The 18,997-nt window shown below is 45.8% G+C and overlaps 4 protein-coding genes and 1 pseudogene across 4 annotated transcripts; all 5 read right to left on the bottom strand.

Moving 5' to 3' along the window:
* Positions 1–1,716: 1,716 nt before the first annotated feature.
* On the bottom strand, positions 1,717–2,186 carry LOC133262957 (feather keratin 4-like). Its single transcript, XM_061442469.1, has one exon. It carries the CDS (start codon positions 2,178–2,180, stop codon positions 1,830–1,832), a length of 351 nt encoding a protein of 116 aa, XP_061298453.1. The 5' UTR covers positions 2,181–2,186; the 3' UTR covers positions 1,717–1,829.
* A 4,665-nt stretch (positions 2,187–6,851) lies between these two features.
* On the bottom strand, positions 6,852–7,879 carry LOC133262871 (feather beta keratin-like). The gene is made up of 2 exons (XM_061442379.1): positions 7,819–7,879; positions 6,852–7,481 (listed from the first exon to the last, which is right to left on the bottom strand). Exon 2 carries the CDS (start codon positions 7,458–7,460, stop codon positions 7,164–7,166), a length of 297 nt encoding a protein of 98 aa, XP_061298363.1. The 5' UTR covers positions 7,461–7,481; positions 7,819–7,879; the 3' UTR covers positions 6,852–7,163.
* Positions 7,880–10,055: 2,176 nt separating this feature from the next.
* Positions 10,056–10,352, bottom strand: LOC133262895 (feather beta keratin-like). The gene has a single exon (XM_061442404.1). The coding sequence runs from the start codon at positions 10,350–10,352 to the stop codon at positions 10,056–10,058; it is 297 nt and encodes a 98-aa protein (XP_061298388.1).
* Positions 10,353–13,194: 2,842 nt separating this feature from the next.
* LOC133262893 (feather beta keratin-like) lies at positions 13,195–13,491 on the bottom strand. The gene has a single exon (XM_061442403.1). The coding sequence runs from the start codon at positions 13,489–13,491 to the stop codon at positions 13,195–13,197; it is 297 nt and encodes a 98-aa protein (XP_061298387.1).
* A 3,231-nt stretch (positions 13,492–16,722) lies between these two features.
* LOC133262909 (feather beta keratin-like) lies at positions 16,723–17,458 on the bottom strand (annotated as a pseudogene).
* Between the last annotated feature and the right edge of the window lie 1,539 nt (positions 17,459–18,997).

Below are 18,997 nucleotides of genomic sequence, written 5' to 3' on the forward strand. Positions count from 1 at the left end.
TCTTTCCCCTTTCATCTGTAAAATGCCAATTTTTCCTCCTTCTCACCTCTAGGGACATAAGCAGTGTTTCTTGGAGGGTATATAATATTTTAGAAACATTAACAGCCTGCAAATGTTTTCACTGATATTATGCTAGTTCAGTTTAGATTTCACCCAAAAGATCGAGAGCCTTTGGATCTTGCTTTTTGGGATTAAGGCTGTTGAACAAGGATACTTCTCGCTTACGAATCAGTGATGGAATTTCACATTCCACACACCCAATTACAACCCTTTGTGTAATAACAGAGAGCTCCTTGTCAGTCTGGTGAACTACCAAATTGCCAAAGAGCTGACAAATTACTTACATGAATTGAAATTTGTAGCATCTTGATGTTGACTTCAGAGGCCTGAGTGTAGTAGAACAAGGCATTCAAATGATCATCAGATCTCTGAGATGAAAGAAGCTTTGAGGAAGACTTTTCATTAAAAGCCAGGATGAGGCTAGACTGGTACATAAACCATAAGCAATTTAACTCCTGGGGACAATTTAACTACTGGTGACAATGTACGAGCTGCAACAAATTTTATGACTGGACTTATTTCAGTGCCTACATGAGGATCTCTTCTATTTCCCCCCCCAAACTTACTGGTTTAGTAGCTTCAGTAACTGTTGCAAGTTTTGTTTAAATTTCAGCTCTGTCCTTTAACAAAGACAATTTACTTGTGAGGATTTCTAAAGGTTTTAATGCCTGCATGTGCTATATTTATTTTGTGTTGGCATGCTTCATTCCTTGACTCATGTTGGAACTCTGTAGGGCTGCAGTCAGGACAGTAAAGACAACTTAGCTCTTATCAGAAGCCCTAAAAGACACAGTACTTATGCAGTAAATAGCAAGTAAATACATCAAATACTGTTGTTGAAGATGCTATGTGTATCCCTTCTTTGAGAATTCTGCTGTTTTACTTCAGCAGAAGTAATGTTTTCATGTTTTACTTCACAAATCCAAGCATTCAAACAGTGATTTGGTGGTAAAAGAATGTAAATCTTTCTTTGTACCCTGCAGCTCCACATAAGAGTAATTGAGAGTGTGAATCACAAGATTCCTTGAAACAAACATCATTATATGCTGGGTTAGATACCCTGGCATTGTGCTAGATCATAGAACGCTTCCAGGCTTGAGAATAATTTCTTGGCAGAGATGCAGAAAGCCAAGTAATATGATGAGTCAGTGTGGAATCAATAAGCAATTCAGCTGCTAAATTAAACATTTTCTTGATCTGGAGCTCTAAACATATGTTCTTCTCTTATTAGTGGCCCCAGTATTATTCATATCATGTCTCTGGGCAGTGATGATCTAAGCAGTGAAGAATTTCACCCAGAAAAAGTCTCAAAAGAAGGTAGGTGAGGAAGCAAAATATAACAGAAGATCAGAGATGTGATAAAAGTATAACTTTAATAATACTAAAGAGTGAATTGAAATACTGCAAAGCAATAGATTTCAGCATGGGAAGAATGGCACATCTCATGATGATTTATTCTGTGGACAGAGCTCTTAGTGTAGCATTACACCTTGACAATTAAGTCCCATCTACTGTCTAAATTGTAAGTTTTACACCAGGCAGCACCAATTACAGAGTTGTGCAGCAGAACTGCATACTTGATTAGAAATATAAAATAGTACAACAAGAGGAGGGCCCTCATTTTAGGGAATTACTAGCTCCCACAGCTCCATAAACTTCAGGCTGTGGGCGTCTAACACTGCATCTGAAAACCATGGCCATGAGCTCAGTCCTGTGTTGAGTTGTGCTTCAGCGTTCCTGGTCATTTCTTCCTGCTTGCTCCTCATGCTTTAGCATGGCCCGTAGAAGCCACTGCGGTAGGTGTTGTAGCGACGGTAGGGCCGGCTGTACCCACTGCCCAGGCCTGGACAGCCAAAGCTCCCTAATCCCAAGGAGCTCCCAGAGGAGATGGGTACTCCCTCAGCACTGAGAGCACTCCCAATGGCTGCAGATGCTGAGGATCCCACTGTGGTGTTCTGGGGGAAAGAGCTGAGGATGGGTCCAGGCAGGGTCACCACCACAGGAGAGGGCTGGATCACCACTGTTGAGTCCTGGCACTGCCTGACACAGGGCTCATTGCAGCTATTTGCCAATGGGGTTGGGCCACAGGAGGTGGGGGGGCACCGTTCATAGCAGGACATGTCTGTAGGATGGACGCAATTCTGAAATACAGGATCAGAAGTGAATGCAATATAGGAATCATACTACATTTACATTTACTCAGCTCAGGACAATAGGAGCTTTCAAAGGATCTTTTTTTGGGGGGGGAAACTGAATGGGGCGTGAGTTGAGAAAGAAAGAAAATTCTTAAATGTGCTACATGAAGATGGAGGATGAAGTAATTCACTCTCAGTTATTGGTGATTCAATGGAATAGCTGGAGGCAGAACAAAAGGACACGTACCTGTATCATTGCTTTTAGTATTTTGATTGGCTGTATGTCTGGAAATGCACTACTGACATCCAGCTCCAGGTATTCAGAGGATTGTAGTAGTAGTAATTATGAGTAATACCTAGCTACAAATGTACTTGTGGATAGAGTTCAGCAGACAGATGGAAAATGAAATGAATAATTTTCCAGGTTCCAACTTTGCCTACAAAGAGGTATGAATTTCAATATCGTTAAGGATGCTTGAAGCTGATGTCTTAGGAAATCTTTCCCAGACAGCTAGTCCACAGTGGACAGGATCTCAATCCTATGAGAAAGCCAGGATTTAGAATCATAGAATGGGGAGGGTTGGAAAGGAATTTAATATCATTTAGTCCCAAACCCCTGCCATGGGCAGGGATGCCTCACACGGGACAGAGCCTTGGGCGACAACAACCTGGCCTTGAACAAAATATTCCCTGAACAAAATACTCTCTGAATACCCACTGTGTCTGGTTCCAGCATACCACTAAGAACAAAGGTTGCTGTTTCCTATGTTTATCCCACTTTGTTGGGTGCTGAGGTCTCTTCCATTTTTGCTATTTTTTCCTTTGTTCTCACAGTCCCTGAAACCAGTTCTCTAAACTTGCAGTAGATGTCATTGCTTCCTATAACACAATTTCAAAACTTGAGTACTAAAAGACACCAAGCAGAATTTTCTGATATGTTTATCGGGCTGAAGTCCATGTTGATTACTGTAATAGAAGGTTGAGGGTATGTGATTAGAGTCAATATCCTTGCTGAACTATGGCTATTCCTTCTAATATCAGTATGCAGCTCCGTTTTATCTTCATTTAGAAAGTGGTATTTAGAGTTCAAAAACTTGTGGTTCCACCTAATTGATTTTATAACCCACAGACCTCTGCTTTAAACCTTCCTAGTTTGTCTGCTCACCAGCTCTTTCTTTTAGTATATGTATCATCTTACCCACTTATTTCCCACTGTGCCCAGTAGTAAGCTCATCACGATAAAAATAGGCAACAGTGAAAAGCTTCTATGGAATAAACAGCAAAGAAAAGAATTTTTTTTGGATGACATTTCTGAAGATAAATGAACCCACACACTTCACAAATACTGTTGTTTTCATATCAACCCAGTTGAAAATTCACACATTACAGATGATGGATAAGACCCTTAAAGATATAAAAAGCACATTGCTACTTGAAAGATGATTGAGCACAGAGATCTCTGTAATCATATAATGGTTTGAGTTGGAAGGGACCTTTAAAGATCACCTTGTTCCAACCCCCCTTGCACCGGTATATTACCCATTCAGTTTGTTCATCTTTATTAATATTACTATTATTAGAATTTGGTAAACCACTTAGCACATCTGAAAGCCCATATTTGAATAAACTTATATCACCTTTTCAAGGATCTATATGGCCAAGTTGGCAGAAATACCTGCATTTCCAACAGCAAACCCCAATGCTTTAAAGAGAAAAAGTCTTCCCCTGAACCAAACCAGCAGCTAGCAGAATACTGTGGTGAAAAAAGAACAGCAAACAAATTGTTATGAAGGTAAGAATTCAGCAAATAGAAAGAAGTAGAACTAACCTTGTTCACAAAAGAGGAAAATGTAAGAGAAGTGGTAGTAAGGACCTTGAGTTGAGTTTGCTTTTATACTGCATATCGAATGGCCTCAGGAGCACAGACATCCTTTGCGCATGAAATTATTTACCAACGAGTATGTCCTGAATGCAAAGGGCTTCCAACTGATTAAATGTCTTTTCCTTACTATTTATTACTTTGTTTTTATTTCCTTACCTTCTGACATATATATTCCATCACACAAGTATCTCTCATCTTCTGGTATTATGGAGCAAATTTATTCCAGTGCCACCTTTCAGGCACAACAAACTCTATGCTTCAGTATATGTTTCACCTTAGTCATAAGCAAAAATATTGAGAAGAATTTATACCATGCATAATTCATCATTCAAAGCTGCTCTTTTATTAAGAATATGAGTGTGTATCCTTAAGAAATTCTTGTCGCCACCAGTGTTTACAAAGCTCCAACTCTAGCCAAGCGTAAGAACAGTCCAGACTGAACTTTGGTGTTTTCTGAAGGCATAAAAAAGCACAAACATATGCACACCTGAAATGTCACTGAATGCAGTGAGAAAGCATCAAAGCCCTGTGTGAAATTCTATTATACTATATCAAATTTAGATAGTATCACCCTATTACACTTCAATAACACAGTCTGAGACAGCTAATAACACATGGGGACATGTAGACCTGATTTATCTGTTCTTTTAAGAAAAGAACATATATCTTCATTCTGTACCATCTCAGACCATATGTATGAATAGCACTGCGCAAGTCACCTTGAGGACAAATACAAATTTTAAAATACTTTGAGATATCATCCCCCACATAGGGGAAAAAAAACCAACACAACACATAAGGACTTGATTGCCACTGAACTTTTTCCCTTGCTACAGACTGAAGTACAACAGTAATTACACTGCAAACTGCTGGAATTCTGTTACGTAAGTGGAATATAAATATACACTAAATGTTTTTTAACTTTACTTTTCAATTTCTCCTGGACAAGCTGCAGGGTTTGAACCTCCTTGTTGAGCATCCATGACATCATGCTGTCTGAAGATGGCCAATTCCAGGACATTGGTTTCTTTGTTCTTTTAAATCAGCAAACAGACCAAGGGGCTTATGGCAGAGACTAGTTCTCCAAGCTTTTTCATTCATCAGCAGCATGTATGTACCTTTCAGGACATGCTGTTCTTGGGTAAAGGCCACTTAACAACTGGACACTTTATTCTCCTGAAATTCATTTCTGTACTTTCTATGCTACAGGTCCATTTGCATCATAGAAAGACGCCTTTCTGTCACCAAGAATGAAGCCATTCTTTGATGTACATCAGAGTGATTACTCAGAGATTCGTGTGAATAATTACTTCAGTCACACCAGTTCTGTCAACGGGGCACCAAATACTTGTGGATGCACTCCAGTCCCTTCAATTATTTCTATAGAAAGCACAGTCAAAGAAACCAAATTTTAAGCAGAGACTCCATTCAGTCTAGGACCTACTGATTTCCCATCTTTCATAGCTTGCTTTTGCTGCCTCAAGCCACAGCCTAAAAGTAAACATATCCCATACTATCTCTAAACCATTCTTCCCCCCCCCCCCCCAGCCCCCTTTAATTTAGTAACTTTGCAAGTAAGTAATTCTTAAGCAAAAAGGGCTTATAAGCTTAAAACATTTGGAAAAATATAAAACTATCTTTTCCTCCTGGCATGTGAACATTTGGGCTGGTTCTAGCAGTGAACCTGAATTCCAGTTGTCTTCCCCCTGGTTACTTCACTATCTCTATCAGCGCTACAACATTTCACTTTTGAAATAGATATTAGTAGGCTTTAAAGGAGAAAGCCCTGAATGAAGTGGACAGTCATCAAAATTACACAACTCTCTCATGTTGCTTTCCTGTCCTATGTTCTGTTAGAACCTGCACAGCACCAGCAGTAGAACAAAGGCATTGATACAATAAAGAACTTGGACAAATTTCTCAGAAGCTTATGTGCCTACAGACAAGCTATTCTTTATTTGTCATTGATGTCTCTTAGCTGCACACAATGTTGTGAGCTTTAAGATCTTTGAGAAAAACCCTAGGTGGTAACAGGAGCAATTTGATTTTAATCTTACAGGAAATACCTATGGCTATTTATCTACTTCTTCACTCAGTTTTCCTCTAAATTATGAGAGTTTTTGTGTGGATTAGCTAAGCAAAAATATTTCATGGACTGTGCTTAATATTTGAAAGAGAAGATATCAAAGCCCATCATCAACATAGTTTTATGATTCTGCTGAGATTTGAATATGCGCTTCCCCTTTGAAGCCCTGAGTCAAAATCACTCAAAGAATGTCATGGTTGAAGCTTCAGAGGCTGGTAGTATTCAATCTAATCAAAATCAGATACCCAAATACTGCTTCTGAATTAGGGAGTTTCATATTCTGGGAGTTTTACAGATGCCAAATAAGTGATAAGATCAGAAAGTTCCCAAACTAAAAGAGGACAATTGTACTGTTAAGCACAGAGGTGGGAAAAAAAATGGGGAAAAAAATAGCAAGAGAAATACATAGGTAAAAAGGTTCAGTGTTTCGCAGGAGTCTAAACAATGAAATTCTTTTTATCATGTTGATTGTGGTGACTATTCAATTCACATTTTCCACTGAGAAGATACTCTGCAGAGATTTGCCACAGGACATATTCGGCCCCAAGAAGATGAAAAAAGGAGAATTAAACCATAATGAAACATATATTCAGATGCAAAACAAGTTTAATCATGTAAAGTCAAGCAGCATTCAGCAAACAAAAGATATATATTTATAAAAGAGAAAAAAACTTTTAACCCATTGCAAGTGAAAGACAGCAAGAGACATTTCACTTTTCCTCAAGTCCTGAATAAAAACCCTCCGTTCATCATTTTAAAGTACAGCGTTATACCAAGACAACGTGAAATTCAAAATCACAGAGGCATGGAAAGTCATCAAGAGCAGGAATTTCAAGAACAAGACATGTTGGCCAAGTGCCCAGAAAGCACCTTGCTTCTCTCTCTCTTTTTCAGGGAGGGAGAGGAGCACTGAACTCATCTGGCAACCCTGGCCAGCAGCTCCAGCCTCAGTCTGACACCTGGTTTTGGGCTTCCTGGTTGATGGACGTCCAGCCTGGGTTTAGCAGGGCAAGCTCCTTCTGCCGCAGTAGCGACCACCAAGGCCAGAGAGGCTGAAGCCCCCAGAGTTGATGGGCACTCCCTCCTCACTCAGGATGCTGCCAACAGCAGCAGATGCTGAGGATCCCACGGCGGTGTTCTGGGGGAAGGAGCTGAGGATGGGTCCGGGCAGGGTCACCACCACGGGAGAGGGCTGGATCACCACACGGGAGTCCTGGCACTGCCTGATACAGGGCTCGTTGCAGCTGTTGGCCAGTGGGGTTGGCCCACAGGGACGGCACAGATCGTAGCAGGACATGGCTGTGGGATGGAGGTGGACCTGGGAGAGAGGGCAGGGAAAGCACAGGCAGTGTGTGAGGGAAAGCCTGCTCAGCCAGAGCAAAGGCACAGGCTGGGGAGAAGGGACAGCCTGTGTAGGGTGTCAAAGATCCTCAGTAGGGAGGAAGAGAGCCTCTGTAGCTGAAGTTCCCAAGGAGGCACAGGAAAAGTGTAAGACCTTCTTCCACCTCTCCCAAGTGGAGAACAAGAGGAAGAAACAGAGAGAACAGGATCAAGGAGAAAGGCTGCCAGCAAAAGCTACCAAAAGGCTATGGCAAAGTTGAGGCCAAATGAAAAAGAGGAAAACAAGATAGAAGGCAAAGACACTTGCAGCTCACCTTGCTCACCAAGGAGGAGAAGGCAAGAGAAGTAGATGAGGGAGCCTGCTCTGGGACTGACTTTTATACTGGTCCAGACTGCCCCAGGCCCAGAGACACCCTTTGCTCATGTAAAGTGTTTACCAACAAGCTCATCTTGCATGCAAAGCACCACAATTAAAGAAATGAGGACAGTGCTTACATTCCCTGCAATGCTGCCTTTTCATTTCCCTGTTTGTGACGTACCCATTCAGCAACAAGCCTCCTTTCAAGTGACAATATCAGAGGACAAAATTATTACATGAAACATGACACAGATGTATGATTCTATTGCACAGTACCTGAGCAAGGAAAATTCACAGACTGTAGACAGGTGCAGCCCAGAGTCCAGGTCAACCATCAAGCTCATGGTGATGCAGGACTGACATAAGGCAGCACAGTCACTCCACACATTAGGAGTAGATCCCTGGATGCTAACCTGGGCCAAAAAGCTCATCAATTGCTGACAAGGGCCATAAGAACCAGACAGAACTAAGCACAGACTGGGCATGCCATCCACTAATGACTGTCTGGATCAAGGGAGTCAGGCATACACAAATGTACTAAAGAACAGGAAGCTCACACTCCTACTGCTAAGCTGAAGAAAAGGGCAAAGGCTCAGCACAGAACTTAAATAGAGAAGTGGGTTAAAGGGGAGTGAGAGGACTGAGAGATCCCAGGTGAGGCTCATCACAGCCATTGGCCTGGGAGTTCTTGCACTCAGGCCATTGATGTGCAAGAAGAGGAAATCTTTTCTGCACCTGGGACACAGCACACCAGCTCCATCTATGACCACAGTGTGGGGAGAGGGACTTTTCATTCAAGAGAGCAAGTTTACATTCATTGTGTATGTGCAATATCTGTCCTTTCTTCTAAGCATCCTTTCAATCCTACCCCTGCCCCAGAAAATCCATGGGTAGGGTCTCCTGCCAGACCTTCATATCCCCACATTTAATGCCCAGCAGCTTTCATATGGAGAAAATAGGGCTTTAGTTATGGGGAAAGACACTGTAGGTGTTCCCACTACGTAGGGCACAGCACAAAATGTGCACATAACTGCCTGAAGCAATACTGGAGACCAAAGGGAAAAACATCAACTGTGGAAGACTAGAGGATGAGGCAGGAACGGACAGGCAGCTTGTCATCCTCTAGATCACCTGTTGCAGTAGCAACTATTATATCTCAGAGGAGTAGGCCAGACCACCTACATGCCAGCTCCATGCATGGGCAAGGAGATATCCCTCCCTGATCCCAGTGGACTTGCAGTTCAGGAGAGAATGGGAAAAGGACACAATGGCTGCACCCTGGAGGATTTCTTCATTTCATCTGCTGGTATACAAGAGACCGAGAAGGACTTCACTACAGCTTCGTGGACAACAAGTCATGTACACTCCCAATCAGTAACTCTGCAGGTCTAACATTGCTATGTACTTCAGAAAGGGGACTGAGGAGCATGGTCTGGGGGCAGAAGTGGTGGGTTACTGTTTATTTGACATCTGAACATGACACGCACATCTACTGGCCATGGAAGGAATTGAAGGGGTTTGATGCAAAACACAAGTCTTTTGTTCAGGACAAAACTTTGTGACTTTGGAAAGGCAGTGTTGGATGCAACTATGTCATCCAAGTGACAACTTCAGTAGAACACCCCCTCCCAATCTCCCAAGAAAGATGGAAACCACCACATACCTTCACCCACACCTTTCCCCTGTATAGCATTCCATTTTTGCCTGCCAAGCTTGGCTGGGCATCGCAGGAGGGAAGAAACACAAGGAGACTCAAGCTACAATGCAGCATAAACTTTAATGTATTTAAAGAAAGAAACAAAGCAGTGCATCCTGGAAGAGACAACGTCCAGGCTTCTACAAGGGCACCTGACAGTCAGACACCCTTCACAGCATCAAGACAAATTTCTCCCACATCCATGGGGAGAAGGAGATGAGCAGGAACCCTCTGCACTTGCTTCAGTATGAACCCATGGCACAGGACAGCAGGAGGCAACAGGGACTCATGATGCGGAGAAGAAAGCAGGATAAGAAGATATCAACTAGCCATGTTTCCAGACAGCACAGGCTGGCACCTTGCTTCCATATCTCCCTTGCAGGAGGGAGCAACAGTGATCAACCTGTCTGGGAATCCTGGCCAGCAGCAACGTCCTCAGTCCGGCACCTGACTTTGGGCTTCCTGGTCCATGCACTCACTGGACATCCAACCTGGGTTTAGCAGGGCAGGCTCCTTCTGCCGCAGTAGCGGCCACCAAGGCCAGAGAGGCTGAAGCCCCCAGAGTTGATGGGCACTCCTGCCTCACTCAGGATGCTGCCAACAGCAGCAGATGCTGAGGATCCCACGGCGGTGTTCTGGGGGAAGGAGCTGAGGATGGGTCCGGGAAGGGTCACCACCACGGGAGATGGTTCAATGATGACCCTGGAGTCCTGGCACTGCCTGACACAGGGCTCGTTGCAGCTGTTGGCCAGTGGGGTTGGCCCACAGGGACGGCACAGATCGTAGCAGGACATGGCTGTGGGATGGAGGTGGACCTGGGAGAGAGGGCAGGGAAGCACAGTCAGCAGGCAGGGAACATACTGACAGCCTACACAGTCAGAGCAAAGCACAGGCTGGAGAGCAGGGACAATCTCAGTAGGGAGGAAGAGAGATCCTAAACACCCAATCCTGAAACATCCCCTGAAAAAAGTCGTCCCCCACCTTCCATTGTGGTTGCAAGGATCCAAGACTCAGGACATAAAGAGTAAGGAGCTCAGTGATACAAGAAGACAGAGGAGGAAAGGAGAAAGAGTGCAAAAAGGCAGTTGTATCTCACCTTGCTTACCAAGGAGGAGAAGGCAAGAGAAGTGGATGAGGGAGCCTGCAGTTGGACTGGCTTTTATACAGGTGCAGGACAGCCCAGTCACAGAGGCAGTCTTTGAGCATGAAATGTGTTTACCAAGAAGCTCATCTTCCATGCAAAGCATCACAATTAAAGAAATGGGGACACTGTTTATATTCATTGCTATGCTGTCTTTTTGTTTCCCAGTTTGTGACATGCCCATTCAGCCACACAGGCTCCTTTCAACAGACACTATTAGAGGCCAAAATGTTTCAAGGGGAAATGACAAGTCAGCATAGGCAGATGATGCAGCCAGTGATGAGGAGTGTCCTACCTCACCATGTGAAGCCAGACTCTTACCCTCAGGGGCTCACTTTAAAGTGTTCCTGAAGTATGTCGCCCATCTCCTTTAGCCCTGAGGCTTCAGCCTGGACATGCACACACAAGGGTCGGCTCCATCAGCCACTCGCTCTTGTGCTATGCATACACACTCTGTATTACACACTGCCTTTCTAGGCAGAGCACCTCTGCTATGGGGTTTAGACTCTCTGAGACTGAGATTTGAACTCAGCAGAAGTTGTTCTTCCTCTTTTGTCATCTTCCTTCTCTCCTTCATTCCCACCTGCCTTTAACAGCAGACTAGCAGTGCCTAAGAACCAAGGCTATTCCCCTCCAAACACTCTTTGCTGGAGACCACTTACAAAGCTGGATACTCCCCAGTGACCAATGTACGTGCTGGTAATCAACATATGTCCTCCTTTTTATGATGCTCAGCAGCAGAATGAGGAGTCAATGGCCATAAACTAAACCGCAAGTTTCACCTGAGAAAGAGGAAGAATTTCTTCATTGGAGCACTGGAACAGGCTGCCCAAGAGAGTTATCAAGTCTCCCTCTCTGGAGATACTTCAAATCAGCCCAGTAGCATTCCTGTGTAACCCGCTCTAGGTGGCCATAACTTGGCAAAGGGGTTGGACTGGATGATCTAGTGGTTCCTTCCAACATTAATAATTCTATAATTCTGTGATTCTCTGAATCTGTGTTCTTACTGCCCATGTCTTTGACACTTCCACTTTGACTATGCAGATGGCCGGCAGACCAGGCATGGCCAAATACTTGGCAGGATTTCCACAGGACATCCAACAGTGCTCACCAGCAAGCAGAGCCTATAAATCTTTGCAAGGGCAATCGTAGTGTCACAGCACAACAAATGCCTCCTACTCTACCAGAACAGCAGCACAAAGTATTGCCTGCCTGTAATGGAGGGACTGAGAATTGAGATGGTGGGGTACCATTCCGTCAGTCTTCCCAGCTTGGGGGGTGATGGGAGGGACAGAGGAATCACTGTTTGACACCTCTATGGGTACAGTCTGCACAGCAGCTGAGTGGGGTTTGGGGATGATTTGCAGACATCTGCTTCAGAACAACTGTTGCTCAGGACACATTGACACACACAGAAGGACTCCATATCAACTAATGCTTCTGACCACAGAACTGCTTTAGTGAGGCAAAGATGGTTTTCCTGCTCCCTGGTAGCCCTCCACAGAGTTTCCAGAGCATGTCACTGATGCTCCCCATCTCTTTCAGAGTGTTTCCCCTGTGTGACCATTCTCCTCCCTAAACAATTTTACACAACAGTGATGAACCCACCCCCATTGTGCCAATATCCAGAGAGGTTACATCTCCTCTTAGATGCCCTGGCTAACATTACTTTTAGACTCCCTTCAGTTCAGGGCTTGGAGGAAGTACTTGGAGGAGGGCAGAAGCTCACATTCAGAGCTTTGGACAGGTGACTGTTAGCCTGTATAGAAATGTCTTCCACTGGGTTATTAGAGGCAGTATCCAAGCTAGCATGGTGCTCACATGTCCATTCGGAGAGCTCATGGCAAGTTTTGCATGCTGAGACTATAACACACTCCCTCTATCACCACATCTCTCTTCAAGTGACCATACCCTTAAGTATACTCAGCTCCTCCAAGCACAAGACAGATCAAACAGTGAACCTCACTCATTCACTCTCTTCACCTCTAGAATATCCCATTTTCCCCAGCCCAGCTTGGCTGGACATCCCAGGAAGAAAGGAACACGAGAAAAACTCAAGCTACAATGCAGCATAAACTTTAATGAGTTTAAAGAGAGAAACAAAGCAGTGCATCCTGGAAGGAATACTGCCCGGGATGCTACTGGGCCGCCTGACAGACAGGCACCCTTCACAGCAATGGGACAAGTGTTTTCCTTCCACACACATGCGGAAAGGGTGATGAACTCTCTGCTTGCTTGAGGATGAACCCATGGCACAGGACAGCAGGAGGCAACAGGTACTCATGATGTGGAGAAGAAAGCAGGAGAAGAAGAAGACATCAGCTGGACATATTTCCAGACAGCACATGCTGATAACTTGCTTCTATCCCACCCTTGCAGGAGGAAATGGAGTTGCTCAACCCATCTGGGAACTCTGGCCAGCAGCAATGTCCTCAGTCCGGCACCTGGCTTTTTTTTTTCCTGGTCGATGCACTTACTGGATGTCCAGCCTGGGTTTAGTAGGGCAGGCACCTTCTGCCGCAGTAACGGCCACCAAGGCCAGAGAGGCTGAAGCCCCCAGAGTTGATGGGCACTCCCTCCTCACTCAGGATGCTGCCAACAGCAGCAGATGCTGAGGATCCCACGGCGGTGTTCTGGGGGAAGGAGCTGAGGATGGGTCCGGGCAGGGTCACCACCACGGGAGATGGTTCAATGATGACCCTGGAGTCCTGGCACTGCCTGACACAGGGCTCGTTGCAGCTGTTGGCCAGTGGGGTTGGCCCACAGGGACGGCACAGATCGTAGCAGGACATGGCTGTGGGATGGAGGTGGACCTGGGACCTGGGAGAGAGGGCAGGGAAAGCGCAGGGATCATGTAAGAAGCAGCCTGACAGCCTGCTCACCCAGAGCAAAGGCACAGGCTTGGGAGCAGGAACAGCCTCAGTAGGGAGGAAGAGAGATAAGGGAACTGAATCCAAAACAGGAATGAAAGCCAAAGACGTTTCTCCACCTCTCACATTGGTGGCTAAGAGTCTAAGGTCAGGAGCAGGACAAAGGACCAAGACTCTCAGAAAAAGATATAACAAGCTCAGAAAGGAAACAGTTTAAGCAAAACAAGAGAGAGGCAAATTTGGTTGCAGCTCACCTTGTTCACCAAGAAGAAGGCAAGAGAAGTGGATGAGGGAACCTGCAGTTGGACTGGCTTTTATAGTGGTGCAGGACACCCCAGGCACAGAGCCAGTCTTTGAGCATGAAATGTGTTTAGCAAAGAGCTCATCTTCCATGCAAAGCATCACAATTAAATAAATGGGGACACTGTTTATGCTTCCTGCAATGTTTCCTTTTCATTTCCCTGTTCATGACGTGCCCATTCAGCCACACAGGCTCCTTTCAACTGACACTATTAGAGGCCAAAATGTTTCCAGGGGAATTGACGCATCAGCACAGCCAGATGATGCAGCCAACGATGAGGATTTTCTTACCTCACCATGTGAAGCAAGACTCTTGCCCTGCAGGGCCTCACTTTAAAGAGCTTCTGATGCATGTGTCCCATCTCCTCATATCCTTGAGGCTTCAGCCTGGACATGCACACACAAGGGTTGGCTCTGTCAGCCACTCGTTCTTGTGTTAGGCTCATGCACTCTGTATTAGGCATCGCCTTTCTAGGCAGGGCACCTCTGCTATGAGGTTTAGACTCTCTGAGACTGAGATTTGATCTCAGCAGAATTTGTTCTGCCTCATTTGCCGTCTTCCTTTTCTTGCGCATCCCTCTTGCATTTAGCGGCTCTCCTGGGTTCAGCAGTAGCAGTCATTTTTCTCCCTTTTAGTAGCTGGTGCAGTGCTGCATTTTTTACTTTAGTCTGGGAACAGTGCTGATAACATACAGATGTGTTTAGTTCTTACAAAGTAATGTTTACTTTGATCAAGGACTTTCTCAGTCTCATCCTCTGCTAGGGAGGAGGGGAAGCCAGGAGGAAGCAGAGACAGGACACCTGACCCGAACTAGTCAAAGGGATATTCCATACCACAGCATGTCATGCCAGTATATAAACTGGGGAGAGCTACTAGGAAGGCCCAGATCGCTGCTGGGGTCAGGCTGGGTATTGGTCAGCAGGTGGTGAGCAATTGTATTCTCTCCCCTTGTTATTTCCCTTATCATTATTATAATTGGTGGTAGCAGTAGTGGTTTTTTATTATACCTTACTTACTGGACTGCTCTTACCTCAACCCCTGGGAGCTACACTCCTCCCCATCCTTCCGGGAGCCAGGGAAGGAAGAATGGAGCGGAGTGAGCAAGTGGCTGTGTGGTTCTGAGTTACCGGCTGGGCTTAAACCATGACAGCAGCAGACTGCCAGTGCTTAAGAACTAGGGCTTTTCCCCTCCCAGTATTCTTTACTGGAGACCACAGGCAAAGCTGAATGCGCCCTGGGAACCAAGGCATGTCATGCCTAATCGATACACATCCTTCTTCTTGCCCATGTCTTTGCCACTGCTTCTGCTTTAGCCACGCAGATGGCTGCACACCAGGCAGGTATGCACACATGTTGGCAGGATTTCCATAGGACACACAACCCTGCTCAGTAGCAAGCAGGGCCTATGAACCTTTGCAAGGAGAATTGGAGGAGCATGACACAGCAGGTGCCTCCTACTTTACCTGAAGCATAACCAGAAAAGCAGCACAAAGTATTGCCTGTATGTGAAGGAAGGAATGAGAATTGAGGTGGTGGTGTAACACTTCATTAATCTCCCCAGTTTGGCCATGGTTGGAGAAAAAAAAGACCACTGGTTGGCACCTCTCTAAGAACAGCCTTCACAGCAGCTGGAGGGGTTTCGGAAGGATTTGCAGCACATCTCTTTTGTGAGCCACTGCCTTTCAGGACACAGTGACACACATAGAAGGTCTCGACAACAGCTTAAGGTTTTGACCACAGAAATGATCCAGTGTGGACAACAGTGATTTTCCTGTTCTCTTCTATCCCTTTGCAGAGAGTCCAGTATATGTCACCAGCACTGCCCATCTCTTTCAGAGAGTTACCCCTGTGTGACCATTCCTCTCCTAAACGTTTTACACAACCATAATGATCACATCCCCATTGTGTCAATATATAGTAGAGAGGTCATATCTTCCCTTACACAGTGGCCCTGGCTGACACCTATTCCTTCAACTCCTTTTGGATTCCCTTCAGTTCCAGGCCTTGGAAAAAGTACTTGGAGGAGGGAAGGGCAAGGATCAACTAAGGGATATAGCACACAATCAGAGCCTTATACAGGTGCATGTTGGCCTGCCTAGAAATATCTTCCAGTGGCTTAATGGCTAGACTCATAAACTAGAGGCACCTCCAAGCTTGCTTGTTGGCCATATGTTCCTTGGGGAAGTTCTGAAAAACCTTTGTGTGTTCAGATGATACCATACTCCCATCAACCACACCATATCTCTTAGAATGACTGAAGCCCCTGAAAGTACTCAGCTCCTCCATGCACAAGAGAGGTCAAAAACTGGCTTTAACATGCATCTTATTCCCATTCAGGAAATCGCATTTTCCCCTACCTAGATTAAATAGGTATTTCGGGAGAGAAGGAACATGAGGAGACTGAAACTACAATGCAGCATAAATTTTAATTAGTCTAAAGAGAGAAACAAAGCAGCGCATCCTGGAAGGGACGGTGTCCAGGCTGCTACAAGGGCACTCGACAGTCAAGCACTTCTTCACAGCAACAGAAAATGCATATTCCTGCCACACACGTGAGGAGAGGGTGACGAACAGAGAGGTTCCCCATTTGCTTCAAGATGAACTCATGACACAGGACAGCAGGAGGCAACAGGGACTCATGGTGTGGAGAAGAAAGCAGAAGAAGAAGAAGACATCAGCTGGCTGTGATTCCAGATACCACAGGCTGGCACTTTGCTTGTCTCCCTCCCTTGCAGGAGGACACAAGGATGCTCAACCCATCTGGGAACTCTGGCCAGCAGCAATGTCCTCAGTCCAGCACCTGGCTTTGGGCTTCCTGGTCCACACATTCAATGGACATGTCCAGCCTGGATTTAGCAGGGCAGGTACCTTCTGCCACAGTAGCGGCCACCAAGGCCAGAGAGGCTGAAGCCCCCAGAGTTGATGGGCACTCCCTCCTCACTCAGGATGCTGCCAACAGCAGCAGAGGTGGAGGATCCCACGGCGGTGTTCTGGGGGAAGGAGCTGAGGATGGGTCCGGGCAGGGTCACCACCACGGGAGAGGGCTGGATCACCACACGGGAGTCCTGGCACTGCCTGACACAGGGCTCGTTGCAGCTGTTGGCCAGTGGGGTTGGCCCACAGGGACGGCACAGATCGTAGCAGGACATGGCTGTGGGATGGAGGTGGACCTGGGAGAGAGAGCAGGGAAAGCACAGGCAGCGTGTGAGGAGCAGCCTGACAGCCTGCTCAGCCAGAGCAAAGGCACAGGCTTGGGAGCAGGGACAGCTTCAGTAGGAAAGAAGAGGGATAAGAGCCCTGAACCCAAAACAGGAATGAAAACCAAAGACCGTTCTCTACCTCTCATAGTGGTGGCTAAGAGTCCAAAGTCAAGAGTGTGAAAAGGACCAAGACTCTCAGCAAAATTTTTAACAAGATCAGAAGTAAAAGAGGAGTTTAAGCAAAACAGAGGAGTGAGGCAAATTCAATTGCAGCTCACCTTGTTCACCAAGGAGGAGAAGGCAAGAGAAGTGGATGAGGGAGCCTGCAGCTGCACTGGCTTTTATACTAGTGCAGGACACCCCAGGCCCAGAAGCATGCTTTGAGCATGAAATGCGTTTACCAAGAAGCTCATCTTCCATGCAAAGCATCACAATTAAAGAAATGGGAACTGTTCTTCATGTTCCCTGCAACACTTCCTTTTCATTTCCCTGTTCATGACGTGCCCATTCAGCCACTCAGGCTCCTTTCAACAGACACTATTAGAGCCCTAACTTTTTCAGGGGAAATGACAAGTCAGCATAGGCAGATGATGCAGCCGATGAGGAATGTTCTACCTCACAAGTGAGGCAAGACTCTTGCCCTGAAGGACATCACTTTAAAGTATTTCCTCATATATGTGGCCCATCTCCTCATAACCTTGAGGCTTCAGCCTGGACATAGACACAAGGTTCAGCTCCACCAGCCACTCGTTCTTGCGTTATGCTCATGCGCTCTGTATTAGGCAATGACTTTCTAGGCAGGGCACCTCTGTCATGGGGTTTAGACATTCTCATTGAGAATGGGCTTTGACCTCAGTAGAAGTTGTTCTTCCGCTTTTGTCATCTTCCTTCTCTCACTCGTCCTTCCCGTGTTTAGTAGCAGACTACCAGTGCTTAAGGACCAAGGCTATTCCCCTCCCAAATAGAGACCACAGGCAAAGCTGAACACACACGGGGGACCAAGGCATTTCATGGCCAATAAAGATGTCCTTCTTACACCCCATGACTTTGCCACCACATCTACTTTAGCTATGAAGATGGCTGCAAACCGGACATGGCCAAATGCTTGGCAGAATTTCACAGAGGACACAACAGTGCTCAGTAGTGAACAGGGCCCATGACTCTTTGCAAGGGCAATTGGAGGCGTATGGCACAACAGATGGCTCCTACTCTACCCAAAGCACAAGCAGAAGTGCAACACAAAGATTTCCCTGCATGTGATGGAGGGAATGAGAATTGAGATGGTGGGGTACCACTGCCTCAGCCTTTCTACCTTGGGACATCCTTGAAAGGACAAAGGTATTGCTGGTTTGTATGTCTCGAGGCACATCGTGCAAAGGACCTGTGTGGGATTTCTGGAGGATTTAGTGGAAGCTGTCCCAACTTTTAGCAGGAGAGTCAAACTAGTTGACGTTTCAGGTAACTTTAAAACCTCACACTTCAATGATTCACAGGACATTTGCTGCAGTGTGCATTCCCTTCAGACACAGTAACAAACAGGGGGACTCAGCAGTGCTTTTCAGCACAAGACTGCTCCAAGTGGGGCAAAGATGCTTTTCCTTCACCCTGCTCACCCTCCACATGCTTTCCAGCACGTAACAACACTGCACTGTCTTTAGATGAGACCCATGTGCACAGTGCCCCCTCCTGCAGCTTTTACCCATCCATGATAAAACCCTTCCCAAATGTGGAAACATCCAGAAGAGAGGTCACATCTCAGTTTACAATTGCCCTGTCCAAAAGCTTCACTTCAACTCCTTTGGCACTCTCTCCACTACAATGATTTGCACAAAAGGCTTGGAGGAGGGAAGGGCAGGTGCATATTGTGAGTGGTAACATACAGTTAGAGTGTTGGGCAGGTGGGTCTTAGCCTGCATAGAAACATCTT

This window comes from Pezoporus flaviventris, unplaced genomic scaffold, assembly GCF_033815535.1.
Source record: "Pezoporus flaviventris isolate CSIRO_AGI_PZ_B2104156 unplaced genomic scaffold, CSIRO_AGI_Pfla_v1 ptg000225l, whole genome shotgun sequence".
In the NCBI taxonomy this organism is placed as follows: domain Eukaryota; kingdom Metazoa; phylum Chordata; class Aves; order Psittaciformes; family Psittacidae; genus Pezoporus; species Pezoporus flaviventris.